Here is a 19,945-nt window from a genome sequence, read left to right on the forward strand (position 1 = left end):
TTTCCTTCCACTTCTGATTCAATGACTTGGGAAGAACCTGACAACTGTACTCAATCTGGACTCATCCTACAAAAGGACTCACAGATATCTAAAAAGCTGTGCTAGAAATCACTTATCAAATCTGTTCCTGAACATTTGATGAAATATTGTTCCTCTTTCATCTTTTGAGGCCGAAAAGCTCACCAAGAAAAAGAGAAATCCCCCTTTGATTTCGTACTCATGGATCAGAGGTAAGATAAGAAGAGGATGTTGTTTAGCTTTGCTGGATCCTTTGTTTCTGGAAGAGTTGAGTGGACTCTGAATGTCTAGGACTACCCAGGATCTCAGCTAGAAATTTTCCAGCTTCATGAAGAGATACATGGGTTTTAATTTTAAGTCATTTTCGGTTGCTTTTTATTCCTTCAGTATTGGGTCTGCAATAGGCAGTGAGCACAAATAGGAAGATTTTAAGACATAGCTGTTGATTAATTTTTTTTATTCCCCAAATCAGGATTGATTCTTCTGACATTCAGAACACTTTTCAAAATAATGGTCTTGGATTGCATTCATAATGACAATGATTGTGTACCAGTTCAAGACCATAGTCCAATTGTCTCTCCTTATCTCATTTATCTTTTCTTCCTTTCATATATGTTCTCCTATACTTTTATATCTTTTCTTCTATCCTTTTTTATATTTATATTACTACATATCTATTCTCTTCAATGTGTATTATGTATTGGACAAAATAAATAAATAAAATAAAAATAAATAAATAAAATAGAGAATGTATATTGAAGACATTGTGAGCACTGCTAAAAAGGCAGAGGGGGAATGAATGAATGATATAATCATTGTAGCTTTATGAGATGCTTTCATTGCTTGTACTCATTTTAACTCTAAAGGTTTCTGACTAGAAATAAGTTCTCCCGGGCCTCACTTAGCATAAACATGCTGGTTTTTTTGCAGGAAAACTCTTGTAAGTTTCTACCTACCAAGGAATGGAAACCAATAGCTGCCTTCTCATATTCCTCAACTGGCTTCCTTGTTATAGGCTCAAAGGGATCAACACTACACTGAGCCAAAGTTGGAAGTGAGAAAGGACCTTCCCTGAGGAGACAAACAGGTATTAAACTAAAACTATTAGCAGGACTGAGGTGACCTGGTTCTCTGATGAAGGTAAGCTGGACTATAGGAATTGCAAAATGCTGTGAAATAAATAATGGTTCCCTTTTGGAAGTAAATCTGATGAGAGTTGAATCATGGAATTGTAAAGTGCTGTGAAATGAAATGCTATACAGTTACAGCAATGCCAGCTGATTTATTAAATAATATCAATCAAATTTTCAACCTATCCTTCAATTCTTCCACACTTTGTTTTCTTGAGTCTGAAACTTTACATCGAAGCAGCTGAAAATATTCTCATGAAAAGGTTGCCCACTCCAGATTATAATAGGATACTTGTTTTCAAAAAGAACACAGGTGAGAAACTTGTATTCTACAGGTAATACAAATTCAGTAAATATCAGTGTTTATATCTATTGGGTCAGGTTTGCACAATTGGCATTGTAAACATCTAAAAATAATATCCCATGTATGTTTGAATTTGCCTGTGTACAGCCTAATTTAGGACAGTGTTTCCCAACCTTGGCAACTTGAAGATATTTGGACTTCAACTCCCAGAATTACCCAGCCAGCAAATGCTGGCTGGGGAATTCTGGGAGTTGAAGTCCAAATATCTTCAAGTTGCCAAGGTTGGGAAACACTGATTTAGGAGATGAAGAGAAGTGCAAGTCTAGGATTAAGCACTGAGATTTCATGTATTAGATCTGAGTATTATACAGTCCACAGGACATATTATATATTACCGTTTAATTAATTTCATTCTTTTTTCCCCCTTTAATATGATAGATGAGATGTATCTGACCATTACAAACTGGGAGAATCAGTCCATGGCCCATGAGTTCATCTTCCAGGCATTCTCCACTATTCCTGAAATACAACATCTTATTTTCACTTTCTTTCTTTTGCTCTACCTCACCATCCTTTTTGGTAACTCCTCTGTCCTTTGGGTAATCTGCACTGTCCGTTCCCTGCACACCCCAATGTATTTCTTCCTGGCCAGCCTCTCTTGTCTGGAAATATGTTATACCACTGTGGTAATACCTCAAATGCTTGCTAGCATTTCTGATTTGCACCGAACAATCCCATTAGTGAACTGTGCCATCCAGATGTTCTTCTTTACCATATTAGGAGGCACTGACTGTTTTATGTTGGCTGTCATGGCGTATGATCGCTATGTAGCCATCTGCCACCCTCTTCGCTACACCCTCATCATGACAGGGCAAGTATGCATCTGGCTGGTGATTGGTTCCCTGATTCTTTCCGTAGTGTTGTGTCTACAGCTAACTGCCTTGATTTTCAACTTGCCTTTCTGTGGTTACCAACCCAAGATCAATCATTTCCTATGTGATGTTCCACCTGTGCTAAAGCTGGCATGTGCCGACACCCATCTCCACCAAACTGCACTCTATGGTGTTGGCATCATGGTTTTAACAATTCCCTTTCTTCTGATTTGCATCTCATATGTTTATATTGTGGCTGCCATTCTCTGCATTAAGATAACATCGGGGAGGCACCAGGTCTTTTCTACCTGCTCCTCCCACCTGACAGTTGTGATCCTACAGTACGGAGTCTGCAGCCTTGTGTATCTGCGTCCCAAATCCAGCGCTTCAGAAGATGATGATAGGAAACTGGCTCTTGTATATACCTTTGTCACTCCCCTCCTGAACCCCTTGATCTACACCCTGAGGAACAAAGATATCAAGCAGGCTTTAATAATGGTCGTGAAGAAAATGGTTGCATCTCAAGCCTGAATCTCAATGTATCTATAACATTATTACACCCTCAAAACCAGCTGTGGATTATCATTTTCACACAATGAAGCAATATTGAACCCTTCAGGTGATTCCTGAACATCTCCCAACATCTCTTAACACTCTCGATGTTATTTCAGGTTCTGAGTTGCAATTTGTCAAAAGTTATTTACTCCTTATCTGCTTACAGAAGTATATGATGGTAGTATTAGATAATTGACCTCAGCCAGCCTGAGACCCTTTAATAATGGACTTCCAGACTGTGGGATGATCCTTCAGAAAAGGTCAAAAACAAAAGCCTTATTCCAGCATTTTTTAGGATACCCCATAATTTAATTTGGTACCTGGCAGAAATGAACTTCCATATCTGTATTGTATGGTGGCATGTTTATATATGCAATTCAAGCGATGTGTTGGCTATCAAATTTCATGAAAAATAAAATCTCCAATAGAATACAATATTCATAGCTTTTGATTGATGTGTGCAGTTCTGATACTTTGTGAGCTTAGTTGTTTGCTTGCAGGCATTTCCTTTTTAAAAAAAATAGTTTGTTTATTGATTTTCACAGAATAAAAAATAAATCTCATCGTCTTTTGCAGATCATAACCCGTGTCTATTACATTTTAAGTTTACAATTCATTACGCTATGTATTCAATTCAGAAAATAAGGTATGAGCATTTATAGGCATTTGTAATGAATAAAATAAAAAAGAATACCAGTGGGTATAAGTGTCTCTTATTCTAACCAGTGAGGAGATAGTCATGGTTATAAGTACTTATTTCACCTCTAGCTATTGCTCTAATCCGTATTGTATGGGTATTTATTTTTATATACACTAACACCCTATATCGTTACATTTTATTTCTGTTTTGGGTCCATTCATACCACTTATACCATATTTTGTTGGTTTCTTTATCTTTTGTTCCCTTAATTGCATTAGTCATTTCATCCATCTCTACACATCTACGGTATATACTGTATTTTGCCAATGATGTTGTTTTCGGATGGGGCCTTTTCTTTTTTTCCACATCTGGGCAAGGGATATTCTAACTGCAGTTGTTATATGCGTCACTGGATGAAGAGCTTGCTTGGAGTATTTTTTGGTCCAAGTTCCTAATAACATACTTTCTGGAGTAAATTCAATCTCCTCTTTTGTAATTTCTAATAGCCACCTATGATTAGTTTTCCATAAATTTTGGATTTTAGGACAGGACCACCACATATGGAAAAAAGTACCAATCTGTAAAATAGTTTATAGTAATTTTATTTGTATGCCGCTTATAATGTGATTTTGCTGATAGTGTTCCAGGATTTTTCCCGGTCGGCTAGGTGTATACTGTGTTGAACAGTTTTGGCCCATGCAATCATGGGGCCTTTTACTATATCTTCCATCTTATCAAATTCTAAAAATCGTTGATAAATGTTGGTAATTATTCTAGAATCCAGCCCTATCAGAATTTTATCTAGTGAGTTTGCTTGCAGGCCTTTCCTTACCCAAGATGGTAACATTGTCATTGTGAATGAATGTGAAGTTTGCTCTTTGTTTCTATGTACTACACATGTACTAATACTTTACTAATGTACTAATATGACCAGCTGATCTCGGCCGGCGAGTAGGAAGGGAGTGACAGGCGGGATGGCAGTGGGGAGGGGTGGAGCGCGGGAGTAGTGAGATGCATGTGTTACCTGACTTTTGCTGAAATCTCACTGCTGGAAGGTTTGCATTAGATTTTGGTTGCTGAATCTCATCATGGCGCCTGGAGTGGCAGCTGGGGCCAGATGCAAGAGCGGCTGGCCTGAGCTCCCGCCATGTGGCCTGCTCTTTGCCCTCCCGCGCCGCAGGAATCTCTGAGCACATGCAGCAATGGCGCCCCGAGCGAGTCGTGCCTTCGGGAGCAGCACTATACTCCCAAAGCCCATGACTTGTTCAGGGCACCATCACCACGCCAGGTGGGCTGTGAGCAGCGGAGCCACCGTGAGCGGCAGGGTGGAGGGCACGAGTAACGGACGGAGCCACTGCAAGCGGCAGGGTAGGGGGAGAAGCAGAGCAGGCCACTTACCTTATTTTTGGCCTTTTTTGCTTGTGTGCATGCGTGGAAGCAAAAACAGCTGAAAATTGGCAGAATCTCAGGTACACGAGCATCCTGGTGTGAGATTCGGCTTCTGTGCATGTACAGAAATTCAAATCTTGTGCCGAGAATGCACGTGTTTGCCGAGAGCGAGTGAGCAAGTGCCTAACGCTGCATAGTGCTACTAACGCAAAGACTCTTTCTTTCTCAAATACGCCTTTCTGGACATTGTCCTCTGTAGTATTTGTTGTGTAGGTCTAAAGTCACATGGTTGGGCATGCCCATATGTGATTCATAACCACATATGGATGCTCTGTTCACATTATGTTGTTAGCATAAGTTGGCATGAGTTCTGAATCCTAGGCTTTGCAAACACGGAACTCTGGATAAGCCTCGAGGCCCGGGGAAATTCTAGCTTGTAGCCAAATGTAACAGGAGTGTATTTGCTGACACCTCAAAGCCCACTGCCAAAACATCCCTAGATTTGCCCTTGCATTTTGTAACATCATGAATGCTTACTGTTCATTGTGTATGAATGACCATATCATGTAAACTGTGCATGTACAGAGCAAAAGTGGCCTAATGATAACGTTCTCATAAAAAAGATTGCTGGGAAGAAGAAGGATTAGAATTGCTTGAAGGATTGCTTGATGGATAGGAACCTTTGATGCATTCGCTTTTGGAATAAAGTTGGCTTCTTTCACTCGTACGATGGTCTCTGCTTATCTTTGAACCCTTCCCTGTTCTATTGTCCTCCTCACTCTTGCTTCTAACATGGGCTCCTTCACTTCCTCTTCTGACTCACTTAATACCATAACTGGGGTGTTCTGTCTGAGGAAATTTGCAAACTGGCCGCTGATTGGACAACAGCAGCTATTTGAATGCTGGCTGCTGATTGGACAACAGCTGCCATTTGAATACCAGCCGCTGATTGGATAGCAGCGGCTGCTGCCAGTTTTAAACTGGCTGTTGAACTGTATATATAGAGTGCCACTATTTTAGTGTGTGTCTTTTTCTACCCAGCCTGTTAGCGATCACTTGCTGCCATTCCAGTTAATTGTTAATAAAACCAATTTAACTACAAAGTGTCCAGCCTGGTGTACCCGATCTAACACGGGGCTGCTACAGTCTCTAATTGATCCTTAATCTCTAACTCCCCATCACTCTCACACTCAAACTTAGATGTCAAGAACACTAGCCTAGGATAGCAATATGCATCCATCTCTCGCTCATCGAAATCCATGATTCAATTCAATTCAATTATTTATTAGATTTGTATGCCGCCCCTCTCTGAAGACTCGGGGCGGCTCACAACAATAATGAAAACAATGTAACAGTAAACAAATCTAATATTAGATATATAACAAAAGTATATAAATCCCCAACATTTAAAACCATACAACACATACATACCAAACATAAAATATAAAGGCCTGGGAGAGGTGTCTCAGTTCCCCCATGCCTGGTGATATAGGTGGGTCTTGAGTAATTTGCGAAAGACAAGGAGGGTGGGGGCTATTCTAATCTCCGGGGGGGAGTTGATTCCAGAGGGCCGGGGCCGCCACAGAGAAGGCTCTTCCCCTGGAGCCCCCCAAACGACATTATTTAGTCGACGGGACCCGGAGAAGGCCAACTCTGTGGGACCTTATCGGTCGCTGGGATTCGTGCGGTAGCAAGCGGTTCCGGAGGTACCAGCTGAGCTGGACATGGATCAGCCACAAAACTTTCATATACTGTAATCATAAATGGGTGGAAAGAAGTATTCCCAGCAAAAAAAAAGATTGTTCAGAAATATTAAGTTGAGAGTTCATTCTTTATTATGTTTTGCAAAGCTAACTCTGAACATGTCACAAATCTGGCTTTTAGAGTATTCAAGGCTTTTCAACCAGTTCCATAGACCCTGGCTGTTGACTTTTTGAGACAGAGAAAGGGCAGATAGAATGAGTTTTTGACTCTCAAAATATTGAGGACAGAATGGACAACAAAGAAAAGAGGAGAAGCAGCTACATTCGGCATTTTATCACTCTCTACCTCTTGAGCACAGCTGGTTCAAAACTTTCTGTATAAAATTCTTAAATGAATTTATTGGAAGTTTTTGACCTCTGAAGTTTTTATTGCTTCATTAAAAACTTTGTCACATTTTGATTCCACAAGAGAACCGTTGTTGTTTTTTTTAAAAAAATAGCAACTACTTGGCATGCCTACTGGGGATAACATCTTGCAGCAAAACAAAGCCTGCCCTGATTGGGATTTCTGATTCAGTGATTGAGAGGAAACTGACAACTGTACTCAATCTAGAAAGAAACCTGGACTCATCCTACAAAAGGACTCACAGATATCTAAAAAGCTGTGCCAGAAATCAGTTATCTGTTCATGAACATTGGATAAAACTTTGTTCCTCTTTCATCTTTTGAGGCAGAAAAGATCACCAAGAAAAAGAGAATTTCCCTTTGATTTCGTACTCATGGATCAGAGGGAAGGTAAAAAGAGGACGTCATTTAGCTTTGCTGGATCCTTTGTTTCTGGGGGAGTTGAGTGGACTCTGAATGTCTAGGACTACCCAGGATCTCAGCCAGAAATTTGCCAGCTTCATGAAGAGATGCATGGGTTCTACTTTTAAGTCATTTTCGATTGCTTTTTATTCCTTCAGTATTGGGTCTGCAATAGACAGTGAGCAAAAATAGGAGCATTTTAAGACAGCTGATGATTAAATGTATTTCTTCCCAAAATCAAGACGGATTCTTCTGACATTCAGAACATTATAATGGTCTTGGATTATATTCACAATGACCATGAAAGTGTACCAGTTCAAGACCATAGTGTTTATGTTGAAGGCATTGTGAGCACTGCTAAAATTGTAACAGTTAGAAAGGCAGAAGGGGAATGAATGAATGAATGAATGAATGAATGAATGAGTGAATGAATGAATGAATGATATAATCGCTGTAGCTGAAGGTTTATGAGATGCTTTCGTTGCTTGTACTCATTTTAACTGTAAAGGTTTCTGATTAGAAATAGGTTCTCCCTGGCCTCACTTAGCATAAACATGCTATCTTTTTTTGCAACAAACCTGTAAGTTTCTTCCTTCCAAGGAATGGGAGCCAATAGCTGCCCTCTCATCCTCCTCATCTTGCTTCCATGTCATAGGCTCAAAGGGGGCAACACTACACTGGGCCAAAGTTGGAAGTGAGAAAGGAACTTCCTTGGGAGACAAAGAGATATTATACTAAAACTATTAGTAGGACTGACCTGATCTGGTTCTCTGATGAAGGTAAACTGGATTATAGGAATTTCAAAATGCTGTGAAATTAATACTGGTTCCCCTTTAGAGGTGCTGAATCACTGGAATTGTAAAGTGCTGTGAAATGAAATTATTATTATTATTATTATTTATTAAATTTGTATGCCGCCCCTCTCCGTAGACTCGGGGCGGTATACAGTTACAGCAATACCAGCTATTTTATTAAATAATCTCAATCAAATTTGTGATATTTTCAGCCTATCATTCAATTCTTCCACATTTTGAAAATATACTCATGAAAACGTTGCCCACTCTAGATTATGGTAGGATACTTGTTTTCAAAAAGAAAAACACAGGTGAGAAACTTGTATTCTACAGGTAATACAAATTCGGTAAGTATCAGTTTTTTATATCTATTGGGTCAGATTTGCACAACTGACATTGTAATCATCTAGACATAATATTCCAGATGTGTTGGAATTGCCTGAGTACAATCTAATTTAGGAGATGAAAAGAAATAAAAGTCTAGGATTAAGCAGTGAGATTTCATGTATCAGATCTGAATATCACACAGTCCACACGACCTGGCTTTTGAAACATTTGAAAATACATATTACCATTTAATTAATTTCATTCTTTTTTAAAAAAATTTAATATGATAGGTGAGATGTATCTGACTATTACAAACTGGGACAATCAGTCCATGGCCCATGAGTTCATCTTCCAGGCATTGTCTACTGTTCCTGAAATACAACATCTTCTTTTCACTTTCTTTCTTTTGCTCTACCTCACCATCCTTTTTGGTAACTCCTCTGTCCTTTTGGTGATCTGCACTGACCGTTCCCTGCACACCCCAATGTATTTCTTCCTGGCCAGCCTCTCTTGTCTGGAAGTGTGTTATACCACTGTGGTAGTACCTCAAATGCTTGCTAGCACTATTGATCTCCACAGAACAATCCCATTGGTGAACTGTGCCATCCAGATGTTCTTCTTTACAACATTGGGAGGCACTGACTGCTTTATGTTGACTGTCATGGCGTATGATCGTTATGTAGCCATCTGCCACCCACTTCGCTACACCCTCATCATGACTTGGCAGGTTTGCGTGTGGCTGGTGATTGGCTCCCTGATTTTTTCCATAGTGCTGTGTCTCCATGTAACCGTCTTGATTTTTAGCTTGCCTTTCTGTGGTTACCAACCCAAGATCAATCATTTCCTATGTGACCTGCCACCTGTGCTAAAGGTGGCATGTGCCGACACCCATCTCCAGCAAATTGCACTACATGGTGTTGGCATCATTTATTTAACAATTCCCTTTATTCTGATATGCATCTCGTATGTTTATATTGTGGCTGCCATTCTTCGCATTAAGACAACATCTGGGAGGCACCAGGCCTTTTCTACCTGCTCCTCCCACCTGACAGTTGTGGTCCTACAGTACGGAGTCTGCAGCCTTGTGTATCTGCGTCCCAAGTCCAGCACTTCAGAAGATGATGATAGGAAACTGGCTCTTGTATATACCTTTGTCACTCCCCTCCTGAACCCATTGATCTACACCCTGAGGAACAGAGATATCAAGCAGGCTTTAAAAAAGGTCATGAAGAAAATGGTTGCATCTCAAACTTGAATCTCAATGTAACATTACTTTACCCTCAAAACCAGTTATGGATTAGCATTATCACACAATGAAGGAAACTTGAATCTTCACGTGATTGATGAACATCTCCCAACATCTCTTAACACTGTCCATGTTATTTGGGGTTCTGAGTTGCATTTTGTCAAAAGTTATTTACTTCTTATCTGCTTAAGGAAGTATACGATGGTAGCATTAGATAATTGACCTCATTCAGCCTGGGATCTTTTAATATTGGACTGACCCTTCAGAAAAGGCCAAAAACAAAAGCTTTATTCCAGCAATCTTTAGGATACCCCATAATTTAATTTGGCACCTAGCAGAAAATGAACTTCCATAGCTGTATTGTACAGTGGTATGTTTATATAGGCAATTCAAACGATCACCTTTGGTGCCTAGTTATGTGGGCTGTCAAATTTCAAGAAAAATAAAATCTCCAATACAAGACAATATCCATAGTCTGTGGTTGATCTATGCAGTTCTGATACTATGTGAGCTTAGCTGTTTGCTTGCAGGCATTTCTTTACTCAAGAGGGTAACATTGTCAGTGTGAACAAATGTGAAGTTTACTCTTTGTTTCTATGTACTACTTTCTCCTGCTGGTTTTGGTGGGAATGTATGTTCCTCTTTGGTGGTTTCCAGATTAGATTTCATACCATTCAAAAGAGGCAATGAAAAAAACTAAAAGGACTACAACAACCCACATTCAGATAAGCAGGAATCTGCACCAAAGAGAATAACAAAGTAGGAATGGATTTTGGAGGTCTTCTAGTCCAACCCCCTATTCAAGTAGGAAACCTTATAACATTGTCCAGTTTCTCCTCTAAAACTTCTGGTGTTGGAGCACCCACAACTTTTAGGGACCAGTTGTTCCACTGATTAATTGTTCTGACTGTCAGGAAATTTCTCCTTAGTTCTAGGTTGGTTCTGTCCTTGATTAGTTTCCATCCATTGCAAACAATCAGGCTAAAACAATACTTTAACAGAACACCAAGGAGGAAACTACACTCCACCAAATGTAGCAGAGCAAGCTACTGCATATAAAGAGGAAGCCAATATCACACTCACTTCCACTGATCATATTATCTAGCTGGGTAAGATAATGTATACAGCAAACTACTACCGATAAATTGAGAGAGCATCTAGAACTCCATAAAATCTACAATTTAAAAGTATAAAGTATATTTACTTTGGGATTTGAGTACAGGGATTTGATTTTATGTTTTGCCTTTGGCACCAAATGCTGGCAAATACTCTGCCTCTTTCAGTTCAGTTGGAGACTACAATATAAGACTCGCATGGTTGAAACTGCACTAGTTTCCTCTTCCATTCTTTTTCCATCCAATGTTTCCATCCAATGTTAAATAAAAAATGGAGTTAGAAGCCGAGATGTTATGAATTAATTTGGAATTTCATGTGGCTTTATAAAGTTATGGCTTTATAGGAATACTGGATTTCTTGCAGGAAATTTTTACTGGAATTTGAATTGAAGCAGTTTGTTCTTCTGACTCTATCACATTCACTTCCTTTTTTTAAAAAAAAATTTTTAATTGGTTTTGCACATAAAGTTACATAAACAAACATAAAACAGTGCCCATCACATTCACTTCCTGATTGTAGTAAGACTAATCTCAATTCCTGCTATACCCAAAAGAAAATACTTGAATAATTTCTTCAATTAATTCACAGTATATTGATTGTTATTCAAATATTTACATTTTAAAAATAAAATTAAAAGTCTCCAAGGGCATGAATTGCAAAGTTGTGCCATCTCTTTCCACATTGCCCTGCCAGCTGCAAGAAATCAGAAACTAAGGTTGCTCAAATGAGTACAAGTTTAATCTGTGCTAGATCACTACAAGGATGGAAGCAACTTGGCAGTAGATAAGAATTCAAAACGGTCTGAACTTCTGGGCTGGAACTCTGGTGGGAAGACATTAAAACTGATTACACATGTGACCACTCCCTCAAACTCAGACTTGTCATCTTTATTTATTTATAAAATGTATTGGCTGCCTATAGTATATCTCAGATATACTATATCTGAGTATATCTCAGAGATATACTGAGTAGATATACTTAGTAGATATACTTTTATGACTTTTACAGTCATAAAAGTATATCTACAAATATACAATTAAAATTATCACCACCAAATGTATTTGTAATTGGCTGACCAACCGCACTCAATGTGTAGTCCTCAATGGAACTGTATCTACATGGAGGGAAGTACAGTGGTTCCTCTACTTAAGAACGCCTCTACTTATGAACTTTTCTATATAAGAACCAGGTGTTCCAAATTTTTTTTGCCTCTTCTCATTTTCCACTTAAAACCCGAGCCTCCGAAACTGTAACCGGAAAAGGCAGGGAGAAGCCTCCATGGGGTCTATCTAGGAACCTCCTGGGAGGAAACAGGGCTGGAGAAGGCAGGGAGAAGCCTCCGTGGGGCCTCTCTAGGAATCTCCTGGGAGGAAACAGGGCCTCCACCCTCCCTGTGGTTTCCCCAATCGCACGCATTATTTGCTTTTACATTGTTTCCCATGGGAAAAATTACTTCTTCTTACAAACTTTTCTACTTAAGAACCTGGTCGCGGAACAAATTCGTAAGTAGAGGTACCACTCTATGCAGTGGAGTATCCCAAGGCTCTGTTTTGGCCCAGTACCCTTCAACATCTTCATCAATTAATTTGGATGAGGGGTTAGATTTGCAGATTTGCAAGTTTGCAGATGACACCAAACTGACACAAATAGCCAACTCTCCAGAAGATAGGTAGTGTACTGGTAGCAGCGGCAACCCCTGCCTGGGTGGAGCCTCACATTGCCTTCAATTAAGGAACCAGATAAATGACCAAGATATGTTTGTAGAAAACAATAGTGTTACTCTTCAGTGATGGGAAACCTATGGCACATATACCAGAGGTGGCACACAGAGCCATATCTGTTGATACATGAGCTGTTGCCTAGCTCAGCTCCAATGTGTATGTGTGTGCCAGCCAACTGATTTTTGGCTCGCACAGAGCCTCTGAGAGGGTGTTTTTGGCTTCCAGAGAGCCTCCGGGGGGGATGAGGGAGGGCATTTTACCCTCCCCCAACTCTAGGGAAGCCTTTGGAGCCTGGAGAGGTTGAAACATGAGCCTACTGGGCCTACCAGAAGTTGGAAAACAGTCCGTTTCTAGCCTCCAGAGAGCCTCCAGGGGGCAGGAGAACCTGTTTTCAGCCTCCACAGGCATTGAATTATAGATGTGGGCATTCATGCATGTGCGATAGTGCATGTGCATGCTCTTTCGGCACCCAGGAAAAAAAGGTCCGCCATCACTGATCTATTCCAACAGTTAAAATATTCTATCTCATCTGTATTTTTCAGTTCTTTAATTAAATTATCCATTTCTGCACACACTATTATTTTTTCAATTATATCTTCCTCAGTGGACATATTTTCATTTTTCCAATATTGTGCAAGAACTATGGAATAGACCTTTTTCCGTGGATAGACACAAAGCTCTTTATATACACACTGAATATCCACATGCATTTTAATTGCATCTTCAATGTGACTATAAGAGTTCCTGACTATTACTTAATATAATCATAAATAAGGAGGAGGAGAGAGAAGACCATCCCCAGGTCCAAAAGATTGTTCAGAAATGATATGAATGATCAATGAAGTTGATAGCTTCTTCTTTATACAGTAATGCTTTTCAAAGCTAATTTTGAACATAATGCACTAGTTTCTAGAGTCGTGATGGTGAAACTTTTTTTCCTCAGGTGTGGTATGTACTATGGCGCATGCGTGAGTACCCACACTCAGAATTCAATGCCTGGGAAGGGCCAAAAAAGCTTCCCTCACCCATCAGAGGTCCTCCAGAGGCCAGAAACAACCTGTTTCCCAACTTCTTGTGGGCCCTGTAGGCTCATGTTTTGCCCTCCCCAGGCTCCAAAGGCTTCCCTGGAGCTGGGGGAGGGTAAAAACACCCTCCCCCATCCCCCTGGAGGTTCTAGGAAAGGCCAAAAAGCCCCTCCCAGAGCTTCTGTATGAGCCAAAAATCAGCTGGCCGGCACACACATGTACGTTGGAGCTGAACTAGGGCACTAGCTCATGGGCCAGCAGATATGGCTCCACGTGCCACCTGTGGCACTCGTGCCACAGGTTTGCCATCACTGTTCTACAGCATTCAAGGTTTTTGAAAGTGTTAGGTGGATCCTGTCAACTGACTTGGCAACAGTTTGTCCCAAACTTTATCCACAAAATGCTGAAACAAATTTATTGCAAGCTTTTGGCCTCTGAAATTTTAATTACTTTTTAAAAACTTTATGACACTTGGATTCCTAAGGAGAATTCTTTTTGTGTTTAAATAATAAATCCTTGACATGTCTCCTGGGTATAATACCTTGCATAGAAGATAAAGACTGACCTGATTGGCTGGAGAAAAGATAGCTGAGTAAGTGCTACCTTTGCTTGCATTCCTGTATTATTGATTCGGTGAATTGGGAGGAAGCTGCCTGCCAAGCCAACAAATACTGTAAACTGGATACATCCCAGAAAAGAACTAATAGATAATCCAGCGAAAAAGCTCACCAGCCTGCTCATAGGCATTTGATAAAATGTCACTCCCCTTTCATCACCAAGAAGAAGAGAGCCCAGCCCACTTATTGTTTTGTAGTCCTGGATCAGAGGAATTTTACAAGGTAAGAGAGCATTGGTGAGTTTAGCTAGATCCTCAGTCTCGGGTTTTTTGGTGGTGGTGGGGATTGACTGGACTGTTTGGCACTCCTCTAGATTTCAGGCAGAGATTTTTTTTCCCCCAAGCTTTATTAAGAGATGTGGGTGGTGTTGGTGTTTTCTTTTGCCTCATTTTCATTCCCTTTTTATTCCTTCTCCTGCATTGGGTTTGCAGAGGGCAGTGAGCAAAACCATGGAAGATTTTAACAGGTGACAGTGGATTAAATGCTTTTCTTCCCCAAATCAGGATTGAATCTGCTGACATTCAGAACACTTTTCACAATTTTGGTCTTGGATGGTAGAATACAAATGAAAATGTACCCATTCAAGACCATCATTGGGATTATTGAAGACATTCTGAGCATTGTTAAAATCAGTTATAACAGTGAGAAAGGGAGAATTGGAATGGATGATATACCGTAATTAGTTTCTGAAGCTATTTGTTTATGAGAGCACACTGATCTAGGAATACTGTACATGTGGACAACTTCTAGGAATGTATTTGCCCAGAAACAATATTATATTTACATCAAATAATTTATCTTTAAAAGGAGAAAGCTGCAAAGATTAACTGAGAATATAACAAGGGATGCAGTCTAGTCTTTCAGAGTGATAGGGGTGGAAACTGTTTTAATTCAGGAATTACCATACTCCCTTTTCAGTAAATGCCATGCAATACTTTTCCTTATAAATATTTTTCAGCTTTGCATTTTTGTTCATTCAGCCATTTTTTCCCCTTTATCGGACTTTTTCATTTTTCCATGAAACTTGAATAATAGAACCCAACAATAAAGGTATATTTTTTTTGAAACAATAGTTCAAATTTTAGATCTCTCACAGCACTTGAAACTAATTTTATTTGAAACACAAAAATTGGCAGCTGTTGAAAGATTTAAATTTATAATATCTATAAACTCCTGAAAACACATAACATAGGTCTGTGTCCTATAATCATGCTTTTTGCTATTGACATGTATAAACCTACAGTATCCAGTTTGGGAAGCTAAGCAGGGCTAAGGCTGATTAGCCACTAATCAGAATCAAGGCTCAGCTAGGAAGTTATAAACATCCAGAAGGCAGTGGCAAACCACTTTTTCTCCCTTTATTTATTTATTTTTATTTATTTATTTTGTCCTATACACAATGAGGGTTTTAGTGGGTATATATCTATATACACATAGTAAAATACATGATGAAGGTTATAGAGGAGATACTCATAGTAAAATATATCTAAGAAAGAATAGAAAAGAAGATATAGTAATAGAACATATCAATGAAAGAATAGAAGAAGGGATATAGGAATAGAAGAAAGGTATAGAAGATGTAGGAGAGCAATAGGACAGGGGACGGAAGGCACTCTAGTGCACTTGTACTCGCCCCTTACTGACCTCTTAGGAATCTGGATAGGTCAACCGTAGATAATCTAAGGGTAAAGTGGTGGGAGTTTGGGGATGACACTATGGAGTCTGGTAATGAGTTCCACGCTTCGACAACTCGGTTACTGAAGTCATATTTTTTACAGTCAAGTTTGGAGCGGTTAATATTAAGTTTAAATCTGTTGTGTACTCTTGTGTTTTTGTGGTTGAAGCTGAAGTAGTCGCCGACAGGCAGGACGTTGCAGCATATGATCTTGTGGGCAATACTTAGATCTTGTTTAAGGCATCTTAGTTCTAAACTTTCTAGGCCCAGGATTGCTAAGAAAATGACCTGGATATGACCATAAAACTACCTGGACCGAAGGTCTATTCAAAGGGGACTTCATTTTTTTGCTGTATGTGCACTGTTAAATATGAAGACAACCTGAAGGCTTATTCAAAGAATAACAGATAAATAACCGATGAAGCAAATCAATTTATTTATTTTAAAATTTATTTTAACAAACAATTAGAGGGTGGTAATTTGTACAAATAAAACATTAGATAAGTAATGATAAAAAGTAGCGATAGAAGACAATAGGACAGAGATAGACAAACCATAGTAGACTTCTATTTTTGTTTAAATTCTAACCCTAAAGTTGTGCAAGAAAAGTAACTCTCTATTCAGTGAAACTGTCTTTCAAAAAGAATGAATAAGACTTTGGCCTTCAGGCCAATCCATTCCATTATATATTCTCCAGCAATTTCCCCCCGCCCCTCCAAAACAGCAATCATTATATAATGACTTTATTCATGAATGTTGTGGGTTCCAGAAGAATGCTACTAATGTGTTGCCCTGCTATTTGCACTTTGCATCCTGGGCCTTTTCCCACACTCCAAATATGTATACAGGGGGCTATCTTCTCATTTTCCCCACTTTGTTTCCTTGCTCACAGGTTTAAAGTGGGCAATGCTGCAATGGGTGAAAGCTGGAAGTGAGAAAGCAATTTTTGGGGGAAGACAAGCAAGTTTTATACTAAGAATGTTAGTAGAAACTGGTACTTTGATGGAGGTAAGTCTTATGAGTGCTGAATCACGAGAATGTAGTATCATCACTAAACCCCCGAAACTTTACCCTTAGATTATCCACTGTTGACCTCACCTGATTCCTAAGAAGTCAGTAAGGGGCGTGCATAAATATACCAGCGTGCCTACCGTCCCTGTTCTAATGTTTCTCTATTATTAGTACCAATATCATGAATATAAACTGTAAAGTGCTGTGAAAAAAAATGCTATACAGGTAAAGGAATGCCAGCTGTTTTATTGAATAGCCTCAATCAAAGTTTATATTATTTAATGTTTTTATTTATTTGTTTTGTCAAGTACATATTGGAGGTATGTAAAGATATAATAATATTCATATGCATGATACTAGCAACAAGAAAAAAATAAGAAGAAACATTAGATATAATAATATTCATATACATGATGCTAGTAAAAAAAATAAAAGAAACATTAGGACAGGGGACGCCCCTTACTGACCTCTTAGGAATTGAGAGAGGTGAACAGTGGATAGTCTAAGGGTAAAGTTTTGGGGGTTAGGAGATGATACTACAGAGGGTAGTGAGTTCCATGTATCAATTACTTTAGTAACCAAGTAGTTGATACATGGAACTCACTACCCTCTGTAGTATCATCTCCTAACCCCCAAAACTTTACCCTTAGACTATCCTCTGTTGACCTCTCCCGATTTAGTAAAGTCGTATTTCCTGAAGTCAAGTTTAGAGTGGTTTACTTTAAGTTTGTATCTGTTGTGTGCTGGTGTGTTGTTGTGGTTGAAGCTGAAGTAGTTGTTGACAGGAAGGAGGTTGTAGCAGATGATTTTATGGGCTTCAACTCTTCCACCCCTTGTTTTCATGGGTCTTAATGTTTTTTACATCAAAGCAGCTGAAAACATATTCCTCTCCATGGGAAACTCGCACAAATGAATTTAAACCAAAGGCTAATCTCAATCTTCTGTGGGATTTTAATGTGATTTATTGTTTTCAAAGGTTGCCCTCTCCTGCTATAGTATGGACAAGGGCGAGATGCTTCTATCCCATTGATAACAGAAGTTATGAAATATCATATTTTGTATCTACTTGGTCAGTTTTGGACAATTGATATTGTAATACATCTAAAATAATATCCCGGAAATGTTAGAATTTGCTTGGATAGAACCAGAAGTGGGTTCCTCCCAGTTTGGACCGATTCTATAGAACCGGTAGTAACTTGGTGGTTTGGGTTGCTGGAACCTGCAGCGACCCAAGCCTGCCCCGCCCCTGAGCTGGTTCTCTTGACAGCACCATTGGTGCCGCCATCTTGGTTTTTGCTTTGGCATATGCACAGAATCTTTTTTTAAGTACAGCCCATGCTGCCGCCCCCCTTAAGCAAACTGACAGTGGGAGAAACCAGAAGCCTGGGTAGAGTGTAATTATGAGTGTAGAGTGTATTACACTCTGGGTAGAGTGTAATTATGAGATGAAGGGAAATGAAAAAAACTAGGGTTAACCATTGAGATTTCATGTATCAGACCTCAATATCATACAGTCTCCAGGTGTTTGACACTGAAATTTATGGAACTATACTGTACAAAATTAACTGTTTTTTAAAAACTGTTTAACTGTTTCCCCCCTTTTTATAGCAATAGATGAGATGTATCTGACACTTACAAACTGGGAAAATCAATCCTTTGCCTATGAGTTCCTCTTCCAGGCATTCTCCACTGATCCTGAGATACAATATCTCATCTTCACATTCTTTCTTTTGCTCTATGTCGTAATTCTTTTTGGTAATATCTCCATCCTTTCGATTATTTATACTTTCCAATCTCTGCACACACCCATGTATTTCTTCCTCGCCAACCTATCTTTTCTGGAAATTTGTTATACCACTGTGGCAGTACCTCAAATGCTTGCTAGCATTTTTGATTTCCATAGAACAATCCCATTGGTGAACTGCGCCATCCAGATGTTCTTCTTCACATCCCTAGGCAGCACTGACTGTATTATGTTGGCTGTCATGGCGTATGATCGCTACGTAGCCATCTGCCACCCACTTCGCTACACCCTCATCATGACTTGGCAGGTTTGCATGTGGCTGGTGATTGGTTCCCTGATTCTTGCCGTAGTGCTGTGTCTGCAGCTAACCATCTTGATTTTCAACTTGCCTTTCTGTGGTTACCAACCCAAGATCAATCATTTCCTATGTGATGTGCCACCTGTGCTAAAGCTGGCATGTGCCGACACCCATCTCCACCAAACTGCACTCTATGGTGTTGGCATCATGGTTTTAACAATTCCTTTTGTTCTGATATGCATCTCGTATGTTTATATTGTGGCTGCCATTCTCCGCATTAAGTCCACATCGGGGAGGCACCAGGCCTTTTCTACCTGCTCCTCCCACCTGACAGTTGTGATCCTACAATACGGAGTCTGCAGCCTTGTGTATCTGCGTCCCAAGTCCAGCGCTTCAGAAGATGATGATAAGAAACTGGCTCTTGTATATACCTTTGTCACTCCCCTCCTGAACCCCTTGATCTACACCCTGAGGAACAGAGATATCAAGCAGGCTTTAAGAAAGGTCATGAAGAAAATGGTTGCATCTCAAACTTGAGTCTCAATGTACCTATTACATTATTACACCCTCAAAACCAGTTGTTGATTAGAATTATCACAGAAGGAAATAATCTTAAATTCTTCAGGTAATTGCTGAACATCTCCCAGCATCTCCTGGGCTTCTGGGCTGTATTTTGTCCTATGTTCTGTAATTGATATCTGCTTAATTAATGACACTATGGTATTAACCAGAGATCTTTTTATAATGGACATCAGGTTGAGGAATGATCTTGCAGAAGATACGGAAACAAAAGCTTTATTCCAGCATTCTTTGGGACAGCCCTGATCCCATCTCTACTTGGCAGAAATAAATTTCCATATCTGTAGCCAAGGACACGTTTTATTACTGTTGCTAATATTATTAATATTATTAAGCAAATTTAATAATTAACATATTATTGCTCAAAGCATAGG

General features: G+C 39.5%; 3 protein-coding genes across 3 annotated transcripts; all 3 read left to right on the top strand.

Annotated features, from left to right (window-relative positions):
• The first annotated feature begins 1,883 nt into the window (after positions 1–1,883).
• LOC139164559 (olfactory receptor 10Q1-like) lies at positions 1,884–2,855 on the top strand. Its single transcript, XM_070746902.1, has one exon. It carries the CDS (start codon positions 1,884–1,886, stop codon positions 2,853–2,855), a length of 972 nt encoding a protein of 323 aa, XP_070603003.1.
• Positions 2,856–8,822: 5,967 nt separating this feature from the next.
• On the top strand, positions 8,823–9,794 carry LOC139158796 (olfactory receptor 10Q1-like). Its single transcript, XM_070736136.1, has one exon. It carries the CDS (start codon positions 8,823–8,825, stop codon positions 9,792–9,794), a length of 972 nt encoding a protein of 323 aa, XP_070592237.1.
• A 3,748-nt stretch (positions 9,795–13,542) lies between these two features.
• On the top strand, positions 13,543–19,529 carry LOC139164611 (olfactory receptor 10Q1-like). The gene is made up of 2 exons (XM_070747028.1): positions 13,543–13,570; positions 18,559–19,529. Exons 1-2 carry the CDS (start codon positions 13,543–13,545, stop codon positions 19,527–19,529), a joined length of 999 nt encoding a protein of 332 aa, XP_070603129.1.
• Positions 19,530–19,945: the final 416 nt, after the last annotated feature.

This window comes from Erythrolamprus reginae, chromosome 1 (assembly GCF_031021105.1).
Source record: "Erythrolamprus reginae isolate rEryReg1 chromosome 1, rEryReg1.hap1, whole genome shotgun sequence".
In the NCBI taxonomy this organism is placed as follows: Eukaryota; Metazoa; Chordata; class Lepidosauria; order Squamata; family Dipsadidae; genus Erythrolamprus; species Erythrolamprus reginae.